The 24,555-nt window shown below is 35.3% G+C and overlaps 2 protein-coding genes across 2 annotated transcripts; one reads left to right on the top strand and one right to left on the bottom strand.

Annotated features, from left to right (window-relative positions):
* The first annotated feature begins 5,849 nt into the window (after positions 1–5,849).
* On the top strand, positions 5,850–9,448 carry LOC110453073. Its single transcript, XM_021501902.1, has 5 exons — positions 5,850–5,941; positions 7,046–7,076; positions 7,302–7,349; positions 7,903–8,456; positions 8,922–9,448. Exons 1-4 carry the CDS (start codon positions 5,909–5,911, stop codon positions 8,454–8,456), a joined length of 666 nt encoding a protein of 221 aa, XP_021357577.1. The 5' UTR covers positions 5,850–5,908; the 3' UTR covers positions 8,922–9,448.
* A 961-nt stretch (positions 9,449–10,409) lies between these two features.
* On the bottom strand, positions 10,410–17,530 carry LOC110453072. The gene is made up of 6 exons (XM_021501901.1): positions 17,143–17,530; positions 15,461–15,488; positions 14,293–14,376; positions 12,867–13,433; positions 12,265–12,303; positions 10,410–11,669 (listed from the first exon to the last, which is right to left on the bottom strand). Exons 1-6 carry the CDS (start codon positions 17,173–17,175, stop codon positions 11,125–11,127), a joined length of 1,296 nt encoding a protein of 431 aa, XP_021357576.1. The 5' UTR covers positions 17,176–17,530; the 3' UTR covers positions 10,410–11,124.
* Positions 17,531–24,555: the final 7,025 nt, after the last annotated feature.

Genomic DNA, 24,555 nt, shown 5'->3' on the forward strand with positions numbered 1-24,555 from the left:
ATTATACAAAAATAAAGACAATACGAAAGCAAATATCAAGAAAGGAAATGATTTAACTCAATTATCAAACAAAGTAAAGACAGGAAGCAAATATCAGTCAATACAAGGACACGAATTAAATATCAAACAAGAAAAGGAGGAAGCACATATCAAACAAGGACAGTGATAACATGTCAAACAAGGACAGTGATAACATGTCAAACAAGGACAATGATAACATGTCAAACTATATAACTTATTGAACGTAAACGATGCTCATAAGGCAATATAGTTCATAGCAAAGTTATAAACCATCTTTTGTATATATATATATTAAATTTATGAATTTTTTGATTAATAAAAGGACTAACGAAGAATATCTGCATTGTAAAATCTTGGTTTATTTCCGTTTAGTTAACGATGTTATTTTACCTTTATTAATGAGAAATACTCAAACATAAGTTACGGACACCTTCCGTGAGGTGAAACGCTAACATCAACATTCCTATTGACAGCAGAATACCATCACTGTTCATCGTTAGGTTTATCAAGGCATGGGACAGAATACCACCACTGTTCATCGTTAGGTTTATCAAGGCATGGGACATAATACCACCACTGTTCATCGTTAGGTTTATCAAGGCATGGGACAGAATACCACCACTGTTCATCGTTAGGTTTATCAAGGCATGGGACAGTATACAACCATTGTCATCGTTAGGTTTATCAAGGCATGGGACAGAATACCACCACTGTTCATCCTTAGGTTTATCAAGGCATGGGACAGAATACCACCACTGTTCATCGTTAGGTTTATCAAGGCATGGGACAGAATACAACCACTGTTCATCGTTAGGTTTATCAAGGCATGGGACAGAATGTATCCTTAATTGTATCATATATTGTACTCGGAAAAATATATTGAACTTTAGATAAATTGAAAATCAGAAAACGGTCTGTCAGTGTCAATATTTTGTTGAATTCATCGTTGAAGGAATATAACACTTTTAAAAATATATATAACAGTACTTTTTTTATTGTATTGTTAGGATAATCAATTAATGGTTTTAGTCCTGATTAAATTATACTTTCATACATACATGTATTTATATATCTTAAAGTAGTTATTGATTATTTGTTGATAGTATTTAAAGTGCCTTAAAAACATGCTTTTTGTTAACAGTTTGAATAAAACATATGTAATTGCTACGAATTGTTGTCACTTTTTTGTACTTATTATTAATCATTAAAGAGAGCCCTCATAAACCCCGTATTTAAAATGCCTCTTTGTCCACGGCGTGGTCATACCAATTATTTATACAATTTTGAAAATTCGTTTGCCAAGTAATCCGTTTAACTGAATAAGATTACATGTATTTGAGAAAAAGAATGATATTTTGGTCAGGTAATGAGGCGATCACTCCCAATACATGTCGACAAGTGTAAATTGGATATTGATATGCGTTGAAGATATCTATGATAAACTGACTCCTGCTGCTAAACAAGAGTTATCACCTCATAACGTGACAAAAATAGAAAACTATTCCTTACGGTTACAGTAAAGCCATGTGAATGTTTCATACTTTAACTGTTTTATTCATTAGTCTGATCAGCGAGCACACATTTACTTCAAAACATATTACCGTGTGATCAGTTCAATGGGAACGAAAGATGGACGATGCACCATGGCATAAACTAATTTAAAATATTGACGACATTCCTCAGATTTCTGATTCAAAAAATGACAGCATGGATTTTACCTGATACCTATACATAATTCAATTTAGCAGAATGTGAGTACCACGCAGATATCCAGGTCTTACGGTCAATAGGATGGAATGTGAGGAATTCCAAATATTTATTTATATGTGTTATCACTGATTCTTGCCAAAGACAGGATTTCAGATCGTGCGTATATGTACCTAGATAATGCTATTGCACCTGGTCATCAATTTAGTACAGAATACTGATAGAGCAGAACGTAAATAGCATACTGATCTGTTAAATAACAAACAACATAATAGATACCGAAAATAGACGTCGACGTAAACAACATCAAACTGAATAGGAAGTGTTTACCGTGATGTGGGAGGCTGATGGTAAACGTCCAGTGAGACGGAAACCAAGATATACCACAGTCCCAACATACAAAACGAAACCGAAAGTCAATGTCGATAATACAACACCAAAAACTACATCAAAACAGAATTTAAAAAGCCATGAACACCACATATAGCAGACACTAACCAAGCTGGTGCTGAAAAATCATGAAGGTTTATTCAAAATCGCATTCACAATGAATATCTAAGCACAATGCACATACTATGTAACATGTAAATCGACTAATTAACTGTAATTATTCATGATGGAACCTAGTCTTATACACCGATTATCACATGACTAACAAACTTTGCATTTAATTAGCCAAATGATGTCAATTAACCGTTGAGGGAAAACATATTACATAATATATATACTATAAAAGCGTAATACTCTATATTCCCGCTTTTCCCCTGACTTCGTTATTAACTTTGAACTCATTTTTTTTGTGTTAATCCAAAAACTTCCTCAGTTTCACTCCTGGTACATACATCATTACAGAAAAACAGAAAGAAAAGACGAATTATAAATTTCACATTTTCAAAAATCGTTACACTAACAAATACAATATGCTTTTATGTTTGAAACAGTAAAAACACTTTTTTGCGAACTTTTGAAAATATCTGTTTCTGTCTAGCAAAGAGTGCCAATGACCGGTGTTTTGTCTCTGAATCGCTGCCAAATCGGTCGACAGACTTGGCACATTGTGAGTTATTATCAGCAGTAAAGAGTCGAGACAACGTCATTAGCAGTCTTTGCTTGATAAAGGAAACAGACGTTTCCAAATGCTGTTGACATTGCATTGCAGTTTGTCCTTGTGTATTGACAGTGACTTATATGTATCCTTGTGCATTGACAGTGACTGATACGTGTCATTGTGCATTGACAGTGACTGATATGTGTCCTTGTGTATTGACAGTGACTGATACGTATCCTTGTGTATTGACAGTGACTGATATGTCTCCTTGTGCATTGACAGTGACTGATATGTGTCCTTGTTTATTGACAGTGACTGATATGTGTCCTTGTGTATTGACAGTGACTGATATGTGTCCTTGTGTACTGACAGTGACTGATACGTATCCTTGTGTATTGACAGTGACTGATATGTGTCCTTGTGTATTGACAGTGACTGATATGTCTCCTTGTGTATTGACAGTGACTGATATGTGTCCTTGTGCATTGACAGTGTCTTATACGGGTCCTTGTGTATTGACATTGTCTTATATGTGTCCTTGTGTATTGACAGTGACTGATATGTGTCCTTGTGTATTGACAGTGACTGATATGTATCCTTGTACATTGACAGTGACTGATATGTGTCCTTGTTTATTGACAGTGACTGATATGTGTCCTTGTATATTGACAGTCCTCGTACATTGACTGGGACTGATATGTCTCCTTGTGTATTGACAGTGACTGATATGTGTCCTTGTACATTGACAGCGACTGATATGTATCTTTGTACATTAGCAGTGACTGATATGTGTCCTTGTGTATTGACAGTGACTGATATGTGTCCTTGTGCATTGACAGTCCTCGTACATTGACTGCGACTGATATGTGTCCTTGTGTATTGACAGTGACTGATACGTGTCCTTGTGTATTGACAGTGACTGATATGTGTCCTTGTGCATTGACAGTGACTTATACGTGTCATTGTGCATTGACAGTGACTTATACGTATCCTTGTGTTTTGACATTGTCTGATACGTGTCCTTGTGTATTGACAGTGACTGATATGTATCCTTGTGCATTGACAGTCACTGATATGTGTCCTTGTGTATTGACAGTGAATGATATGTGTCCTTGTGCATTGACAGTGACTAATACGTGTCATTGTGCATTGACAGTGACTTATACGTGTCCTTGTTTATTGACAGTGACTGATATGTATCTTTGTACATTGACAGCGACTGATATGTGTCCTTGTGTATTAACAGTGACTGATATGTATCTTTGTACATTGACAGCGACTGGTATGTGTCCTTGTGTATTGACAGTGACTGATATGTGTCCTTGTGTATTGACAGTGTCTGATACGTGTCCTTGTGTATTTACAGTGACTTATATGTATCCTTGTGCATTGACAGTCACTGATATGTGTCCTTGTGTATTGACAGTGTCTGATACGTGTCCTTGTGCATTGACAGTGACTAATACGTGTCATTGTGCATTGACAGTGACTTATACGTGTCCTTGTGTATTGACAGTCACTGATACGTGTCCTTGTGTTTTGGCAGTGACTGATACGTGTCCTTGTGTATTGACAGTCACTGATACGTGTCCTTGTGTATTGACAGTCACTGATATGTTATTGTATCTCTGGCATATTTCACCAGTGTGGTTTCTATCTGTAAGCAATCGGCGCTGGCTTCTGACGTTTTGGTATTTTTCACATTGTGTTTATTTTGTGGTATATTTGGTCCTTGTGAGTTAAAACTGTTCTCTGTTTTGTCTATGTGTTTTGGTGCATTTTTATAGTGACTATGTTATGTTTTGATGGGTTTTTATAGTGACTATGTTATGTTTTGATTTGTTTGTTACTGCTGTGATATTATTTCCCGTTTTGCTTAAAGCTAATGTATTTCATTACAAAAACGAGAAGTATGACTGCTTCTTTTGTTCTATGCTCTAGACAAAAGCTCAAATGTCTCGTCTTACTTGACAAAAGGACAGCCAGAAAATTAAATTGGATATCGTTACGACTTTTGGTTAAATTGGTCGGTTAGCATTAAGTATTAGTGAAAAAAGTCTCAACCATCTGGGGTAGGGTGGTCATGTTGGATATTAATTAACCCAAAAATTAAAGCACCTGTTCCGAATTACAAGAGCATTATTCTAATTGTGTTTGAATGCCATTGGCATGATGGAGTTAAAGAAGCTGAAACTATCTCAACCAATAATCGAACAGATGGCCAACTATGATTGCGAATTAGTAAAACAAATAACAATTTGTCAGCGTCATTAAAAGTACGCTTCTTTAAAGTTTTGTCAAAATTGGCCTCGTTGAACTTGGACAGAAGTAATATTTTCAGTAAACTCAGAGGATAAAGCATTGCTTATAAATCCATATGAAAAAAAGGGTTTTTGGGTAAGGGTTTGGCTGTTAACGCTGACTCCGGACGGACAGAAGAGGACGGACGCTAAGCCTTAGCATAAACTTAATATTCTATTGAATTTGTGCTTTTATTGGCCATTAGTGGTAAACAGTAATGTAAGTGTGAGATATACCAGTTGGCTAGGGTTGACCAGTATATAAGTATTCAGCAGAAATGATGTGTTAGTATAATAATCTATAAACATTGATACTTTTGAAATCGATCATACACTTTTCCAAAATACCATTAAAAATGCATATCTTGATGTCGATTGTAGTTCAACAAAGAAATACGACATAATTATTTCTATAAATTTACATTTAGCCTATATTATCGTGGTAACTCGTCTGAAACACTAGGTTGGATAATACCCGTGTATTGTTTACAGACGCCTGTAGAATTATACATAACGCATGAATAAGGTATTTCTGGTTGATTCAGCATTTACATCGTGATTTACCAGTATCGTAGCTGTTAATAAGGTATTTAGTATCGCTTCAACCACATGCAGGTATCATGCATGAATGGAGTTCCTGTGAAGAGGAAAACATATCGAAGGACAATTATACAACAACAATTAATCCAAAGGTTGAATTAGCATGTTGAATGTCAGATAGGGTGATTAAGACAGACGTTGGGTATATATATCCTGTTTCTGTCTACTCTGTCATCCTACCATCTCATATACCTCCTGGTTGTCGTTGCTCATACCAGCAAGACCAAGCATCATGATTTCGGCTCTGTTTCTCCTGGTCGTGACTGTAAGTACTTATTGTTGTTCTAACATCCTCAGTAAAATAAGTAAATTTATTGATAATGCAGTGTGTCTTATCATCAATTTTTTGTTACTGTACTATTTTTATTTCCGTTTGAAATATTTCTATTTTATTTAATGATGTCTTTTTTAAGTAAAATATACCTATTTCTTTTTAAGACCTATTTTATACTTGTATGACCCATTTGTGGGTACTGGATTTTAAGTCGGCTTACCATATGATATATTTTCTTGATATTTTAGGGATCATGGTCGCATTTGTTCAGTCTGTTTTGTAAGGGTGTCGATGTAGATTTGACTCAAGTTTAACTCGTTTCATACCATTTCGCAAACTTCACTATGTTACTATTCTGCAACGATTAATCTGCACCTGTAAAACAAATCGACGAAAACAATCATCTGAAAGACAGAATTACCAACTACAGTGTATGAGCGATAAAAATGTCAAATTACGTACGATAAATCTTTTTTTGAAACCCCGTCGACTGGGTTACCTAGTCGGTAGCTGAATATTTTCATATTTTCCATTACACATGTGTAAATTTTCAAAATAGTTTGTATTGCATTTTTGCCAATGAAATATTGAATTCTATCAACATAACTAAATTTAGTTTCTTTCACACTCTGGCATATTACATGAGTAGAGTTAAGACCTTTCTTTTGGAATTGACCAATCAGAACGACACTTTCTTTTTTATTCATTCAAAGTTTCAGATACAGAAAACGGTAGATAAAATGATTGTTTGGGTACATCTTGTTTATCTGTAAGACAATATTTAACTTAAACACACAAGTGATTCAATTTATTACCAAATATCACCAGGGGAGAGCGAACAGCGGTTGAATCGTGTCGAGTAGCCAATTTAAAATGGCCCGCGGCCTTATCGTTCATGATTTCATGACAATACGGCGCCAAAAAACTAATCTACTGATGCCAACGCTTAAGCTTCAGTAAACCTTAAGTAGATGTACAATATACTGTTAAGACTTAATAAATATAGTATTTAATGGTTTCCGTTTGATATATATACATTATCGTGATACTTAATAGAATGTACAGCTTGTTCAAGAATGTCGTTCTCCGTTTCAGATCTCCACCATTGATGGAATGCCGTATTCTTGTGAGTACTGTGATATTTAGTAGAATATTGAGTAATTTAAGATCTTCAAATCAAAAAGACATTTTTAAGATTTCTCAGTATTTTGATATAACATATACACTTATGCAGTGATCTATTTAATTGAATTTTCGTATCTCTTTCATTTCAAAATAGCAATCATAACTGATGGTACGCGTGTTATGTCGTAACATTAACTTGTAAAGCACTTGTTTTTAATGTCTGCAGTGGATGAGGAAGCCACAAGGCTGCTAGAAAGAAGAGGAAAACCTGTCGGTGAGATATATCAGCTTCATATATTGGATTGTTTCAGAATCATATTGCATTACATGATCGCTCTGAATGCATCTATAATAATATACTGTGAAAGAACCAAGAAATAGTGCCAATCAACCATCTACAAAATTACGGACGTTTTTGTGGAGTGAAGATTTTGACAGATTTCTTTCAAGCTAAAGACATACTGTATTAAGTAATAAAGGTGTTGGAAAGATAAAATAGTAAAACAATTGAGTATCTGCTCAAACGGCTATTTTAAAAATGAATTCCAAAGAAAATACCTTTTTGTGCTATTTGTGTACAAACCATTGCATAACATCGAGATCAGCAAAACAGGTGTCAGCCAATCCGACTGCCCTGCAGTAAACTTTCCTTTCTGCATGTCAATTAATGAAAATATATTTATCATCGGTACATATATATGATTATGGTCAACAATAAATAAAACAATACATTTAGACATTTTAAGTTAGTGACATTATCATTATCGCATTAATACCCTCAATTGAAATATTATCTAATAAGAGGCTGATTTTTTTCCATTGTTTAGTTTGTGATGCCGGTAAACCGGGTTCAATCGCATTTGTATTCGACACCGCCGATGGTACAAACGACTTCGACGATCAGAAAGATTACGCCGCAAAAATTGCCAAATTCTTGCCTGAGAATGGAAAGGTCTCGGTCGCAGGCCTCGTCTACGGGGGCTCTACCGCAACCACCATCCCCCTAGGAAGTGAGACAACCTATGACAGGCTCGTGTCAGCCATTAACGGTATCTCTGAAGAGGAACACGGACCGCGTAATGAGGCCGCTGCTCTGACTGCCGCTGCTGGTCTCTTAAAAGATTCCTCAGGAGAAAAGGCTATCGTTCTGTTCGTCGACGGTTCTGCAGCTGACGCAGCGGCTGCCAAAGCTGAAGTTGAAAAGCTTGAAGGAAACGAGATCACTGTCTTTTTCGCCTTCCCCAAGAGTCTGTACAGCTCACTGGAAACTGAGCTGAAGGAGATCGCCACCGAGCCATACAGCCTGTCATTGAACGCCATGAACAGCTTGTCTTTAGCAGAATCAATCGGAATCGAATTCGACATAAAGTACAGCTGTTAGGTAAGTGTTTTACTTCCAGTGAGCTTGATAACTTAACGATGATATTACTGATTTAATTATGCTATTATACATAAAAAAAAACTGAGTTTAGTGAGAGGAATTGACACATAAACATATATTTAACTGTGACGTTATCTACGACAGTTTAAGTAGAGTAAGTTTGTTTGTTACGTGAATTAATTGCAATATCAATGATATTTATTGGTAGTATTTGGTATTATACCATGTGTTCCTGCAGTATATCCATCTGTTCATTTTTCAACTATAAATATATGTTTTCGGTTCCTTTCTCTTTTTTTGCGAAAATTCACTTATTATCCTATCCTTTTTTCTTTTTTTTTTGTATTTCCAATTCATTTTCCCTATATGTTGAAGTTCATTTAGTGTGTGTCTGAATTAAAAATAACAAAATTGAGGGAAGTGTATAAATGTATTTATATTATATGTCTCTTGTTTCTTTTGTAGACCGACTCCTCATCCTGATGTCATTTTTCGCGAAACCTATAAAAGTTTATTTCGTTAGCTTTATGTGCTTAAAAGTTAATGTGCACACAGACACAGACCATGCAGACTCTTGAAGGTTACTGTGGACGATTGATGTGCTGGTATCAGTAGACCTTGGTTACGAGACTTGTACTAAAAACAATGCATAACCGTAGAACGGTTGAAGTGAGCGGTAGAGTGAGTTGGTACTCTAATAATGACGTCACTGTATCTGATATGCAACTTTCTACGAACAAACAGTGTTACTTAACTGATTGAAACTGTATGTGTATGTATAGTATGACGACACATAAGAACTCTATACTGTGTATGTGTATAAAAGCTACACATTAAAATATTACTATCAACCAATGCATTAGCCTCGGTGTTGCGGATTATTTGTGTTTGTCGTCGATGGCATCAGCGCTTCTTCTGCTAATTTCTGTGTTCAATACTCAGCATGTGAATAATACAAAGTGCATTTAAAAATAAAAATATATCACATTGCAGATATCTGGTTATTTATTTGTTTTAGACACCTTTTCTAACCTTTGACCTCGCGTTTGACCTGTTGGTGTTATGCTAGTAATTACATGTATACTTGTTTTGTTTTCTTTATGTACTGTATAACATGAACTGTTCGATGTGTATAAATATTCGTGTTTTTCGTGCTTGCTATGGAATCACGAAAATATACTCGACGTATTTGAATGAAATGTGTGTCTACTGTTTGTTAATATAGGATATCTACTAAAGTTTGAACCGCGAGACGATCTTAATGACTTCACACCACGAAAGAAAGTACCCTAGAACACTTCATGTTATACAATATACAAATCAGAAAAAAAAATTCAAATACATTTGTATAATTTTATATCTATGTTAATGCTTTAGAGACACATGATTATGCAGCTGATTTTTTGTTGAGGTTTATGCTGCATTTCCTTTTTAAGTCGGTGTTTATTTGTTGTTTTGTTTTCCTGGTTGACATATAAGTATACTAATGTATCCTTATACGTAATAAAAAAACGAGTTTCCATGGAACAGGATTTATCAGACTCGTTGAAGCGTTCCCAACAAACTGTTTTTGTACCTCTGAATGATAATAGTTTTTAGTAAAACTTTTAAGTAAATACAAATTATTGAAAATGTGGTCGTTACTTTTCAACAGAGACAAGCTAAAAAAATGCCTTTTTTTAACAAGAAATATTAAAAGATCCCATTAAATGTCAGTATAGTACAGCATGTGGCAAATTCAGGACAGACGGACACTTTTGTAATGATATTTGGATTGTTTCATTACATTCAAAAGCAGGAGACCTATATATTAGATAAGTTATTCCTATCTGAATTTTGTAGGATGTTTTTTTATGCATTGAAATAAAGAATTTTAAATTAACAATAACAGTTATTATGTCCAGTAAATGGACAGTAAATGGAATCTTCAGAAAAAATTTGCGTAAAACTATAAACTATTCCAATTTTTTTTATTACAGCAATACACTAAAACAACCTAACATATGTTAACTTACAACATACCGACTGCGATCACCATACCAAACACTGCTTTCACAATCGTTAAAATTACATTTTGACATTCATAATTTACATACTTATAAACATAATATATATCAGAGTAAATCTCCTGTGGAATGTTCATACTGTTTATCTATTATTAACCATGATATTTTAAATACTGTTAGAACAATTAAAAAACGCTTAATAATACAATTTTGCACGTTAAATCTACTACACCAAAATTGTTCCAGCATAGCTGTTGGCGCAAGAAACAATCGGAAGTGTACTTTGCCTATAACAATAACGTTACCATGAACCTATAACTTGGTTCAACATTGACTAGACGCCTGCAAAACACAGCTCTTCGTGTTTTTACTATGGAGGATATTCATATATGAACGTTTATGTGAGGTGTTGACCTAATTTCAGTATAGAAAGTTATCCACATCCCGATACCTAATGAAGTTTTATAACATTTTAATGCAAACGTTGTAGATACTGCGGTTAGTCAGAAAGAATAGATTTACATGAATGGCTGAGCCATCTTTGTCTTCCGTATTTACATGCCATAACACAACAGTCCTTCATCACAGTCCATACCGCTTTTGCTGTCTATATTGAAACAGAAGCCACACAAACATACCACAATGGTTTAGTGTTTGCTCCGTTACCATGAAGCACAAACTGTTTTCAAGATGTTTGGTCCCACGGATGCCATCATGTGATAATCTTTTACAAGGAAAACGTGTTGAGAACTATGATGACTGGCAATCTTTTCCAATGAACGTTGGTCTAAACCAGACCCTGTCGCGATCACAAATGTTTCCAGTTTAACTCTCTTGTTTTTCTTCGCTTCAAAAAGGGCGTGTTTCGTGATATCAATATTGCTGTCGACAAAATGTATTATTGTCTTTTGACTATTTGCGCGTCCCCGTCTGAGCATGCGCCGTGCCCGTTTTATGATGTCACCATGATCAGAAATGGCTACACTGCTAAGTCTGTTGCTGAAGTCTTCCACTGTGCTGAATCCTCTGCTTACAGCTTTGAAGTTTATTTTACTGCTCACCAGACCAACCTTCAACCCGTTGCTTTGATTGTTAATATTTAACATCAAAAATTCTATCAGATTAAAAATCTTCTGAGCATTTCTAGCGCCAATACTTATCTCATCTACAGAAAATATCAAATCCACAGGCCTGCTGACGTGGCAGTCTGAAAAATGACAAGGAAACATAACATGAATACATTTAAAGGTAGAAGTTAAAATAATATAATATATATTTCATATAAGATTCACTAGTCGCGTTTATATATATTAGCCACTCTTCCGGAAGGTATCTCTACTACTGCTATCATATTTTACATCATGTTGTATTGCATAAAGCACACACTGACCAGTGGGTTAGCCAACATGTATCAAGGGCTTCTCAAAATAATAAATATCTATACGATTACTAGTAGTTTAATGATTGACAGAAGTTGTCCTCACCAGAAACTGCGAATCAACCAGTCAAGGTCCAAACACACATCCTGAACTTTATTCTTAGGTCCATGCTATAACCCCGGCGCCTACGTATTTCAGCATACCGCGGTTAAAACACTCAATACCTCATTGCCAGCTGCGATAACAAATTCATTGTATTTCAAAATGTGAAGTCTATAAAACGAGACACGTAACACTGGCATAGTACACTGATTTAAACAAGTGTTGAGGTTAACAACAACAGCTAGGTTCTCCACGTGGCATGAGTTACATCTATCACGGCCTGTGTTGATCGTCAAGAGTAATGAAAGGAAGTTTACTTACATGATGGTCTGCGCAGGCTTGCTGGCGGCTCTATTTGGACTGTCAAAACAAAACAACAAGGCTGTAAAGCTTTCAAACCTGAGTAAGGTACGAGAGTAGTAATATCGCGTTGATGATGATTTAACATGTATATTTGACAAAAGAGATGTAATATTAATATATTCAGCGCAAAAATGTCGGGCACGGTTTACTTGAAATTCTAGTTTTAAAAGAAATCTGCTGTAGCCAAAAGTTGGCATTTTGTAACATGATTAAGGGTTTTCAAGGCCCCTTTCCCTTTCTTGCTATTTTCGCCTTTGTTAAGGAATGCTTTAGACACAGATCTAATCTGTTGTAGTACCACTTATGAATCCTCAATACCCGAAATGGCCATATGATGTTGTCCAAATGTTCACTTATTGAGCTTTCTGTTTCGGCTTATTAAAGAAAATTTTAAATAATTTCCTGACTTCGATATTCTATTGTTTGCTTGATTGTGATTATTTCGCTTTATATTCACTGGAAACAAACAACAATTTAAATGCCTAAAACTAGGGATAATTCGCTAAGGCTACCTCTCGTAGGACTAACCTCGTAATTGGAAAGGGGAAATAAATACTTACATTCGCAAAGATGTATCTTCAGCAGATCTTTCAGGGACTGAACTATCCTGTCATCGTCGTTAGAGAACACAAACGTTTTCGCAGGGCGGGAAGAAATAGAGGAGAGTTGTTTTCTGATGGCGGTACTCTGACCAACAGTGTACAGGTACATTCCTTTAGCCTTCGAATCTCTTGCATGCCTCTTGGCTTCTTTTCTGTTGGTTATTCTGTTTCCCACAAACAAAATGGCGAGATGTGCAACCTCACGCCTCATGCTTGAATTAGAAAAGCCGTCCGTTGAAATGTATTGTAACGCTTTGTCGATTTTGCAAGGACCGGTTGTTTCTAGTGGAACATCGTACATGATTGTTGATGTAGCGTTCCCTATGTTTGTACCATCTTCAAATGATGAAACATTCATGACCTCATCAGCATACGTCACAACACTGATGCGAGTGCTTTTGTCACCAAAAGTAAATACTCGTAACAAGTCAATGGCATATTTCTTCTGCTTTGCTAATTGCGCTGGAGTTACATCTCCTGATGTATCAAAAACCAAGAAAACATCTGCTGGTTTCCCGCTGCAACCTGAGCCAAAGAAAACATTCAATTATTCCTTAATTAATATACAGATTGCCTCCTGCATTGAATTAGAAATTTCACTATGGGAAAGATAACAGGGTTTATCTTAGTACAATATATAGCTGTCAAGTTCCGAACGCTTCATTCCACATGTGGAATCCAAATTCGAAAGAACACTGAATAATAGAATAACGTGGGTATTGACTAACGTTTACTCGTCGTAGCCTTACATTTCAATATAAGAATGTTCACCGGCTACAATTTAACGATTTAAATGTGATTTGTATATGTTACATACGTCATGGTACAGGGATTACATGTTTTCACCTGCATTCAAACTGTCTTTTTCCGTATCCATGCAAACCCCGTTACAACTAACAACTCACATGATCAGAAATGTTAAGAAAGCTTACGAACAACAAATAGAATTCCGCAATCGGTTCTCTGTATCGATTTTCTTTATTGTTAAGTTGTGATATAATACTGAAGTCTGTCACGTCGAATCAGTTAAGGATTGGAATGCTCCTTTTTCACGTTAGTTATGGAAAGCAACCAATTTCGTTCAAACGTATTCCATGATGCTCGGTAATTCATTTTAAAATTTGATATTTTGACCAGCAATAAACATTTGTCTACGATTCATAGTAAATTATATTAATTCACTATAACATAAAAGCGGATGATATGCTTAAAGTATCGAAAACTAGTGAACTTATTTATTTTCATTTTGTAACTGTCTTTGTGATTTTAATGAACGAAAACAAATTATAAGTGTATATTTATTTCGGGCGATATTTGTGTAGCTATACACGTGTTAAATAAGGGGATAATGTGTACGTCATGCATTGTATAAGTATAGTCTCACCTCTTGGTATTGGGTTTCGCTCCCCCAGTGTGTTGTGACCGATAGTCCAGTCATGAGAATCAACCTGCATCTCACCGTACATGTCTGTAAATTGTCATATGACACTAAGTTTTTATATTTGAAACTTAACGACAACATTAATAAGGAAATATAATATTTAATCAGCTAAGTATACCCATACAGAACGCTTGGAATGTACGCTTACTTTTTGAAAGAAAGTGTCCAACTTGACTAGAATTATTTAAGTTGGCTATTTCCAAATGTACATCAAAGTTATAGAAATGTGTCGTCGGTAGACTAGTAAACAGGTGCTTGTATCAATATATGCAAACATAACTGTCAGTGTGCTGTACTACATTATAAAGTAATGAAAATTAAACAAACAAAAACTTCATCATATATTATAGTATCTGATATCACAAATATGGACAGTGTTGCAAAATTTGGGCAAGCATTAAACATTTTAACACGTAATATCTATAGTAGGAGGAAGTTACTGGTAATACATATAATGATCTCTTTTCCGGAATTATCCAAATATAGTTATTTGCCTGGAATTTAAAACTATTTTAATTTGTTTACTTGCTATATGTCACCAGGAAGATTGAGAAGTCTCCTTTTACATCTGATTTGATACTGAACAAGTCCGACATTACAGGAAATGTCCGTGCTCTATCTTCATGTACAAGTGTGTCTAACATTTCAGTGAAATGAACTTTATTTACGCTAAAAGTTCCCGTAAGTACACTACGCAAGTAGGGGGAAGTTGGTCGTTATACAAGGAACTTCCTCATACGTAATATGACCCCATCCTTCATCCGCTGTGGTGTATATAAATACCCTCCACAGTCACACACTTATATATACTTATCAAACTTGCACTTTCATGAGATTTCATTTAATATAATTCTCATAATGTTTTGAAATTCATAACGAAACTCGGCGTGTGCTGACATTCCAGGTTATCTTTAACTATAATAAGGATATTATCTAAGACCTAAAACCAGATCCATCATTGGAACCAACATCCCTCAAACTGATGTGCATCGGGACCTCAAGATTAGATCGAAATTCCTCTGCACATCTACTTGCTACGCCAAGAATGCAATATGCACATTGTTTATATTTGAGAATGTTTGTTCGGTTGTAGCTATCAAAACCATACTACCTGGAGGAGAGGCAGCACTGGCAACAGTCTGAAATAAAATAAACAACCTTGTATAAACATAGATGTTGGTTTAAACAGAATACTGTTTAGAGAGCCTTTCCTGAAACATGTTGAGTATATCTTTGTAATAGGGTTGAATGAATGTGTTTGTCTATTCGACAACGTTTCATTTCAATTGTTTTAGGTTCTGATTAATTACCACGTAACGAGTATCTATCATCATCAAATGTGAAACAATTCACGCATATTCATTTGATATGTACAATGTACCTTTAAATATTTTACAAGAATGTTTTACCTTTACAAGAATGCAATTCCAAACGTTTATCTCTTTAAAGATGAACGCAACATACACACATGTGATAGACCTTTAACATTTGGTACTAGATACAATATACCACAACATGAGGGAACAATGACTCTCACTGACATTGATCACCCTTTTGAAACTTGAAAAGGTACCGCTTTATGGTTGTTATAGCTTTCTCTTTACGAATATATTGTCATTTTTTTAAATTCAAATACAATATATTTCTTATTTTCAATCGCATTTAAACAATTAATAAATTCGATATGTAGAGACACGTTTTCGGTCCACTTGACAAACGTTCCCACGCCAGTCGTTTATGAATGGGCACCACTGTATTTATAACGAAACATGTATAACATATTGTTCACACGTGAAGATAAAGCCAGATTTCAATGATGACAAGGGATGATGCCACCTGAGAAACAAAACAGGTCCATGCAATAAGAATGCGGCGTAATCATGTCAAGTCGTCATGAAACTGTTTCGCTCAAGCATGGACTCTCTGCTCAAACCGACTGTTTTGTAACTCGCTTAAATAATGTGACACGGTCAAAGGTTAAGTGTAAACATTAAAAATAAATACGCAGCTTTAAGTCTCTCCAAAATTCGTCTGAATCAGTGACAACATGTAAGGTACCATTGATTTATCACTAGAACGATTCATTGACCTTGAGCACAGACTCGACATCAATAGTAGGATAACGGTATTCATAAATACAGGACCTGTTCCATAACCATGACAATTACAATTATCTTCGATATATTTTTAATAACGTGTGTTTGTCAAACATGCTTTTGTTGATTTCCTTTATCATAATAAATTATTATAAAAGTAACTAGTTCGGGTTTTGGTTCTTTCCTGACAATGGTACATTGTATTTGAACGTTTCCTACCTGGCTACATTTTGTAAGAAGACTTTTTTTCACGAAAGCTAAAAGCAAATCAAATGTTAGTCATGCATTCCTCTTGTTAGAAATTGTGATCGTTATGCTACTTATATGATATATACACAAGCAATAAAATTAAATGTAAATATCACAACATTTGACCGAAAAAAGTATATGGGGCGAAATTCTTTGGTCTAGACAATTGTATTTAATACAGCACGCGTTGTAAGGCGACATAATGTGACCTTGTCAGTCACTGTTTCAGTTCACGATGCGTTCTTGTAAATTACTCTATCATAATGTTGTCACAATTACAACTAATCTTTGTGTCGCGAGGACATAATGACTCAAAATGTCAACTAGAAATGTTCAGCAGAGATCGCATACTTACAGAATAATCGGGATTTGTTATAGAACAATTGTACATGTTTCGATTTTACTCGATACTGATTCGTAGATATGACACGTTTTATATACTACTTACAATTCCGAGGAGTAAACAAATCACCAGTTCCATTGCTGTCGATGATAGTTTGTTGAAGGTTTACACTTAGTGTTGGTGGTGTGGGTGGCGAGTTCACATCAGCTGTCAATGACGGTGCCCAGGTCTACGAGGTATTTATACTCGGGACATCATGGGTCGAAGCTTACAACTGGTATGTGGGCGCAATAGTTTCGCGTATTTTTATAAAATTAGAAATCCGTCTTTAGTCATTGGAATGAGATCTCGGGCATCCGCTCAAGCTCACACCTCACACCGGATACAGCAGCTGACATCTTCACGAAAGCGCGGGAAATGATGGGTTGCAGAGGGTTATACATATATCTCAAACAGTCCCGCCCACTTGTACTCTAAACAATCATATAAGTATGCCTCATTCCAGACCGTTATAACTGATGTGATGGTGTTTGTGTGGAAAAATTCAACAAATCAAATCAGTTTCCGGTTATGAATCATATAGGCGATATATGTTAGACAACATGTTAACTGCTTCTTTTCATTTAATAATGAGGTCGATTTAAGATGCAACTATTTAAAAATAATATACTAAAGCACGATTTGTTTCCTCGCCCATAGCCTCATTGCGATTTCACATCAGAAAAATGTGTGATATTGCACACGCAATATGACTAGATAATTATGCCTTCTACAAAGTTAGCGTGAAGCTTGAAGCACGTTTTAGATAGCTATCAGAAACCAATAACGTTGTATAATTTAACTTGATGTTATCTCCCATCACGCCATGCATGTCTGCCTTGTTTAGTGCGGACAGATAGGGTTATTACGGACGGCGAATACCATGCACTGTTATATTGATGTAGATGCCGATGGTCAAACGAACTGCGTTATAACTGACTGTTGACTCATTCCGTCTGATACTATTTATTAGTTAAGGGAACGTTCTAATTGTTTCATGTACATCAAATTCTACGAACATGTTCGATTTTTTCGTCGATTGAGTTTAGTAACAGTCATATCCCTGGAACAACCTGAATAACGATATCAGAAATTCACCCTCATTAAATTCGTTTAAGTCAAATGTTAAAAAGTCCTTGTTGGTGAACATTAATTCAAGTAAGAAATTTGTTAATTATGGATCTAGGAAATTAAATATTCTTCACTGTCGCCTAAGGAACCGAACAAGCTCACTCAACTATGATCTTTTTATAGCCAACATAACGGATTCAGCAGAGTGTAGATGTGGGCATCCCTGTGAAGATTCTTATCATTTTTTACTTTTTTTGTTCCCTATATCAGAACTTACGTAGACTATTATATACAGATCTAGCATGGTACGATGGTGTTATTGATTTAAACTTACTCTGTAATGGTGACGATGGTGCTATCGATGTAAACTTACTCTGTAATGGTGACGATGGTGCTATTGATGTAAACTTACTCTGTAATGGTGACGATGGTGCTATTGATGTAAACTTACTCTGTAATGGTGACGATGGTGCTATTGATGTAAACTTACTCTGTAATGGTGACGATAGTGTTTCTTCATATGATAATAAAATTGCCAAATCAGTACAAAACGTTCTAGGTAGGTCGGGAAGATTTGATTAATTCCCTGTTTTTCTATTTATACCCTCATCACCCTTTCTCTCTCCTGCTATCCTTCTCCACACCCACACCCCACACCCCTGTAATAAGATTGTAAGAAATTAAAAATAAATACGTTGTTTCTATAACGACATGAGTCGCTTACAACAGATGTTTGCCATATATGAAAGTATTAAAGCATAACATGTGCGAATACATTCGCCTGGGTTGATGGATAATGCGGTAAACGTATTAATTAAATTCTCATTAAAATTATTTCCTATAAAACCAATCCTACGTAATAGTCATCTAGCCTGTTTTATGTAGTCACTTTTTTATTGCTACACCCTACTGATATAACCTATAACCGTCACTACTATTGCTCAACCTCTTGTTTTTAGCTGGCACTTCTAAATGTCAGAAATAAAGTTTAGCTGATGATTTTACGATGAAGGTATAAACTACAAAGCTTCCTATTGATTATTTATGCCACATATATCTTATAATGCTTAATTCATTTAAGATTTCACTATATCAATTATGGACTTTTTTAGAGGAACATGTCGGTATATGAACATATGAAAGCAATATTGACCGCGATGAAGTCAAGATTAATACTTTAGCAATTGCAGGTTAATATAACGGTAAGTTCACCGAAATTTAAGTACTTGATTTTCTATCATATATACTATGCATGAAATTATGTGTCTTTATCTCTAAACAAGACGGAGGCATTGTGTTGTTTCAATTGAAGTGCAGTTATAAAAGAATATGAACTGATTTTTTATTTAAATATAAATCATCGAGTCAATATCACAAATCACCAACCTCTACGTGATTTTGATCCGACCAATGAGGATGTAGATATAAATGGTGATTAAATAATGATATTTGATATCATTTAATGATATACTGTCATTGGAATTGACATTAAGCCTCGTTCTTATTAACGATATACGTTATTTAACTTTGACATGGATATCTATTTTTATAAAGTTACACAAGAATGCGGTTTGGAATCTTGAGAGAGGATTGAGGGAGATAACTCTAACAGGTGCCTCAAAACAATAAGGACCCTAGTGTATAATACCCACCGCCGGTTCGTGTTCAGCCACAGTGACCTTAGTACACACTTAGTGGTTTTGTCAACGCGTGACAAACTTGACACAAACGTATATCACCACAATGTCTGAGGTTTACTGGGCAATCCTTAGGTTAGTACTACTTTTACATGAGCCTAACCCAAAATATAAACGACAACCTCCTTGGCAAAATAAGCGACCCTTTCCTTAGATTTGCCGAGATGTTAATGAAACGCCAAATACTGAAACACATATACAATGCAACTCAGCTTGCATCATTCCGCATCGGAATCACGATCCGACCCAAAATGAAACAGCTACGATCCAAAATGTGGTTGTGTTATGGTGAATTTTCAAAATGATTTTAAATATTTCCAGATGCGTTTCGATGTCCGGCGTTGAAACCCAACAATATTTGTGTTCCCTAAATAATGTCCCCGATTATCCTCCAAGCGATGGATATCTACTGTTTATACAAAGTAAGTTCTTTTATGCAGGAATGTACAGTGTATCACAGCACTGCGGTCCAGGGTCGATACATAAATGGTCGTCATTACTGTACATTTAGTAAAAACATAGTCTGGAGGGCTTTGTCAGTTTTGTATGTATAGTTTACCGTATTTGGTATATGTGGCATTTCATGAAGTCTTTTGTTCTGTTGACTTATTATTATACTGTACTCATAACCTCTGACATTAAAAATACAGAATTACTGAAATACATGCGATTTAAATGAAAATAAAAATCATTATACTGAATGAATTAAATTAAATGATAACATGTGCAATGAAACTAAACGTTAGATTAAAATAAGACTTTTTAAAATATCATCAGAATTGTCTCAAACTTAGAAGAATATTATTGTGCTTCTTTTGTTCATGTGACAATTATGAAACCTTTCCAAGGAACACTTGCAGCCAAGATGATGTAAATTTGCTTCATGATGCTAACCGGACTGTTTTTAAGCAGATGCCACTCCCTCTTGTCAACATTTCAACCACGTTTGTTGGTCATTTATTGCCAGTAAGTATCCAGTCCTGAACCCTGTTTCCTCGGGCTTCCTCAGCATATTAATTCAGAATGAATTTCAGTAATTTGAAAGTCTCGTTAATAAGCATGAACAATTGTGGATGGATTATCTAAGATTGTAATAACATTCCTGATTCTACCCACGGTTTCTACATGTCCTTGTTGCTTCGGTGTTCAAGAGCTTTCTTCGAATACAATGATATTTGTGATGGAGTCGACTGCTGACGGAAAAAACATACAAGAAAGGCTTCCATAGAAGATTTCATATGCTATTTTTTGTGTGATATGAAGGTTGATATGCTTGACAATGCTCATTAGTGTGTGTTGATTATGTCCATTAGTGTGACTTGATTATACCCATTAGTGTGACTTGATAATGATCATTAGTGTGACTTGATTATGCCCATAAGTGTGACTTGATTATGCTCATTAGTGTGACTTGATTATGCCCATTAGTATGACTTGAGTATATCCATTAGTGTGACTTGATTATGCCCATTAGTGTGACTTGATAATGCTCATTAGTGTGACTTAAGTATGCCCATTAGTGTGACTTGATTATGCTCATTAGTGTGACTTGATTATGCCCATTAGTATGACTTGTTTATGTCCATTAGTGTGACTTGATTATACCCATTAGTGTGACTTGATTATGTCCATTAGTGTGACTTGCAAATACTCATTAGTGTGACTTGATTATGCTCATTATTGTGACTTGATTATGCTCATTAGTGTGACTTCATTATGCTCATTATTGTGACTTGGTTATGCTCATTAGTGTGACTTGATTATACCCATTAGTGTGACTTGATTATGCTCATTAGTGTGACTTGATTATGCCCATTAGTGTGACTTGATTATGCCCATTAATGTGACTTGATTATGCCCATTAGTGGACTTGATTATGCTCATTAATGTGACTTGATTATGCCCATTAGTGTGTTGCATTATGCGCATTAGTGTGACTTGATTATGCCCATTAGTGTGACTTGAGTATGTCCAATAGTGTGATTTGGTTATGCCCATTAGTGTGACTTGATTATGCCCATTAGTGTGACTTGATTATGCCCATTAGTGTGACTTGATTATGCCCGATAGTGTGATTTGATTATGCCCATTAGTCTGACTTGATTATGTCCATTAGTGTGACTTATGGTTTTGTTGCCACTCACCGAGCTCTCGGTTTGAGAGCGTAAAACAACACTTGGATTTTGTAACCTATTTATATGGCGGGTGTCATCGATAAAGCAGAAGATTCTTTCCCTTCAGGAACATTTGGTCTTAACCACCTAATACTTTTACAGTGGTTGCCTTGTAAACTATTCTTTTGTTCATATTTTACCTTTTTATTGATCTTCAGTTTGAATAATGGGTCTGTTGTGACTTCGGAATCTCTTTTGTTTTTAGCGATGAGTTCCAATCTAAGGACTTACCTGGTTAATTTTCAGTTATCATAATAAAAATCACTGATTTAAAATTTATGTTTATATGTCAATATACTGGAGACTCTAAGAGCATTTGAAACCTAATGAAATCTATTCAACAAGTCTTTTACCTTTAACTAAAAACTACGGAACACGTTTATACAAATTAATTGTTTATTTGCAATTCCCTGCAAACATCGAACTTAATTTCATTGTTACAACATTCGGAAGCTATTCCTGTGCAGTATATTCTTACACAGCGGAATGCTTATTTCAATTGAGCAGCTATATCAAAACAAAAATAGTATCATTCAAAGGTTAAACAAAACTCCATGTTTCTGTTTCTTTCTGCTGTAGATTGCATAAATGCATGCGATGAACTTAATACACATAACTTAGTACATTACGCAGGGGGAGTAACTCTTGCGGAACTATACCTCTTTTTCGTTATGGTACAAGCTCCGCTGACAAACTATACATTTGGTTATAAAACACCGTTGGTTTGTATCAATTGTCTATCTACAACCCTGAAATTTAACCCAACCAAATGAAATCGATAATTTCATTTTATTTCATACATCATTTTGGTTTCCTGTATAATTTGCACTATGTGTTAATACTTTTTAACGTGTAATACCAAATCAGCTCTACTATTAACATCTGACATGTCATCGCCTCAATTACAATGCTACAGTAGGCGTGCTGAGTTAAATAGCCGTTCAGTTTCAGTCTTAACCAGCTATTGGTAACTGGTTCAACGTTCTGTTACAGATAATGTCAATGAAATAGGATTTACATACTTATAGCTTTCAGCTACACCTGATAATTTATTTAGCATTTAATGTCAACCGAGTAAAAATAAGTTCTAGGTACAGTACCGGCTAACCTGAGGAAGTGACACTCAACCACCTTGTAACGTAATTAAACATCATAAATTCAAATCACAAATTCAGGAAAATAGTATTTTGATATTAAACGCAAATTGAATTAAACATTTACTGGCAATTTCATTCATTAAAGTATTATCAGTGGTATAGTTAGAATCCAGGTCTTATCAGTGGTATAATTAGAATCCAGGCCTTATCAGTGGTGTAATTAGAATCCAGGTCTTAATCGTTTTAAAATGCAAATCATAACTACAGCAGAAGGTGCCGATCAACCGAGTTATGAACTTCGACGTTTACTGGGAGATCTAGGAGTTGATAAACATGGGCAATCGCGAGGAAAATACATGAACATACATTTTTGTAGTTTCGATTAATATCCTGCTGTGAGGTTTTATTATATCAGTTGATCGGCATTATGTGTCTACGCCTAAACCACTGTTGTCTTCTGGTTTCACATGTTAATAGATCTAGACACGTCAGGCAATCGACGGACAGCTGAGAAAAGTGATTTCTTTTTGTATTTTGTGAGATAAAATTATTTAGTATATTATAGATATAACTTGTTTATTATACCATACCCTTTATCTCCCCTCGAGCTAATAGCAGGATTGGAAAGGATATAGAATAGGGTATTAAAATGTTATGCAATAGCTTCAGACTATTTTATCTTTAACAAATCTTATTCGCGGCTGCACGTGAAGAGATTATTTTAAAGTATCATTATCAATCCACTAATTTTACACTGTTAGACAACCAAGTCTTAGAATGTTGTTTACCAACATTAGACTTGAGTTATTTACGATGCTCGGCTGTCGTCTTCCAAGTAAGATTACAGTAGCCTTGTATGTAATATCCCTGTCTTGTTTTACAGGTGAAGGGTCCGGTAGAACTTTAGTATCTCGGGAGATATATTGACAGAATTATTGTCGCTTATTTCAAATATGTATTATTTGTAATATCATACAATAAGGATTGGATACAAGTTTAGCTAATTAATCTAGTATTCTCCCGGTAATTATCAAACACTCACGTAGTTGATGTGTAGCCACATTGCTTACATTACAAGGTCAATAGGAAGGAGGGACGAAAAATCCTGTATTCACTCAGACTGTTATAAACCTGGTCCCGACAAAAGGCGTTGTCAGAGGGTCTGGCTCTACAATTTGTGTTTGTCTCTCCCGTATAAAGATAATCGCAGTCTGTCCTTCGTAAGTCCAGATGAAGGCGTGTAGTTCAATGTTTACCTGACAACATGTCAACCTATCTACACTTGAAATCGTTATCGTTCTGTATCGTATGTAGGGCACCTGAGCCAAAGGTTCAAGCCACCTATTGCGTTCCGCTTTTTGTTCGTCGTCTCGCGGCGAACATATTTACACTTTTAAGTAGTGAAATCATGAATAGAGGAATTAAATTTAAAAAAGGCTA

Source organism: Mizuhopecten yessoensis, unplaced genomic scaffold (genome assembly GCF_002113885.1).
Source record: "Mizuhopecten yessoensis strain PY_sf001 unplaced genomic scaffold, ASM211388v2 scaffold7087, whole genome shotgun sequence".
In the NCBI taxonomy this organism is placed as follows: domain Eukaryota; kingdom Metazoa; phylum Mollusca; class Bivalvia; order Pectinida; family Pectinidae; genus Mizuhopecten; species Mizuhopecten yessoensis.

Bases quoted from the DNA above. Each gene is read 5' to 3' on its own strand.
- LOC110453073 (XM_021501902.1), top strand. From the start codon at position 5,909: ATGATTTCGGCTCTGTTTCTCCTGGTCGTGACT. The intron at 5,942-7,045 runs GTAAGTACTTAT...TCTCCGTTTCAG, and splicing joins TGTTTCTCCTGGTCGTGACT to ATCTCCACCATTGATGGAAT. The intron at 7,077-7,301 runs GTGAGTACTGTG...TAATGTCTGCAG, and splicing joins TGATGGAATGCCGTATTCTT to TGGATGAGGAAGCCACAAGG.
- LOC110453072 (XM_021501901.1), bottom strand. From the start codon at position 17,175: ATGGAACTGGTGATTTGTTTACTCCTCGGAATT. The intron at 15,489-17,142 runs GTAAGTAGTATA...ATTTTATTTCAG, and splicing joins TTTGTTTACTCCTCGGAATT to ACTGTTGCCAGTGCTGCCTC. The intron at 11,670-12,264 runs GTAAGTAAACTT...GTCATTTTTCAG, and splicing joins AAGCCTGCGCAGACCATCAT to ACTGCCACGTCAGCAGGCCT.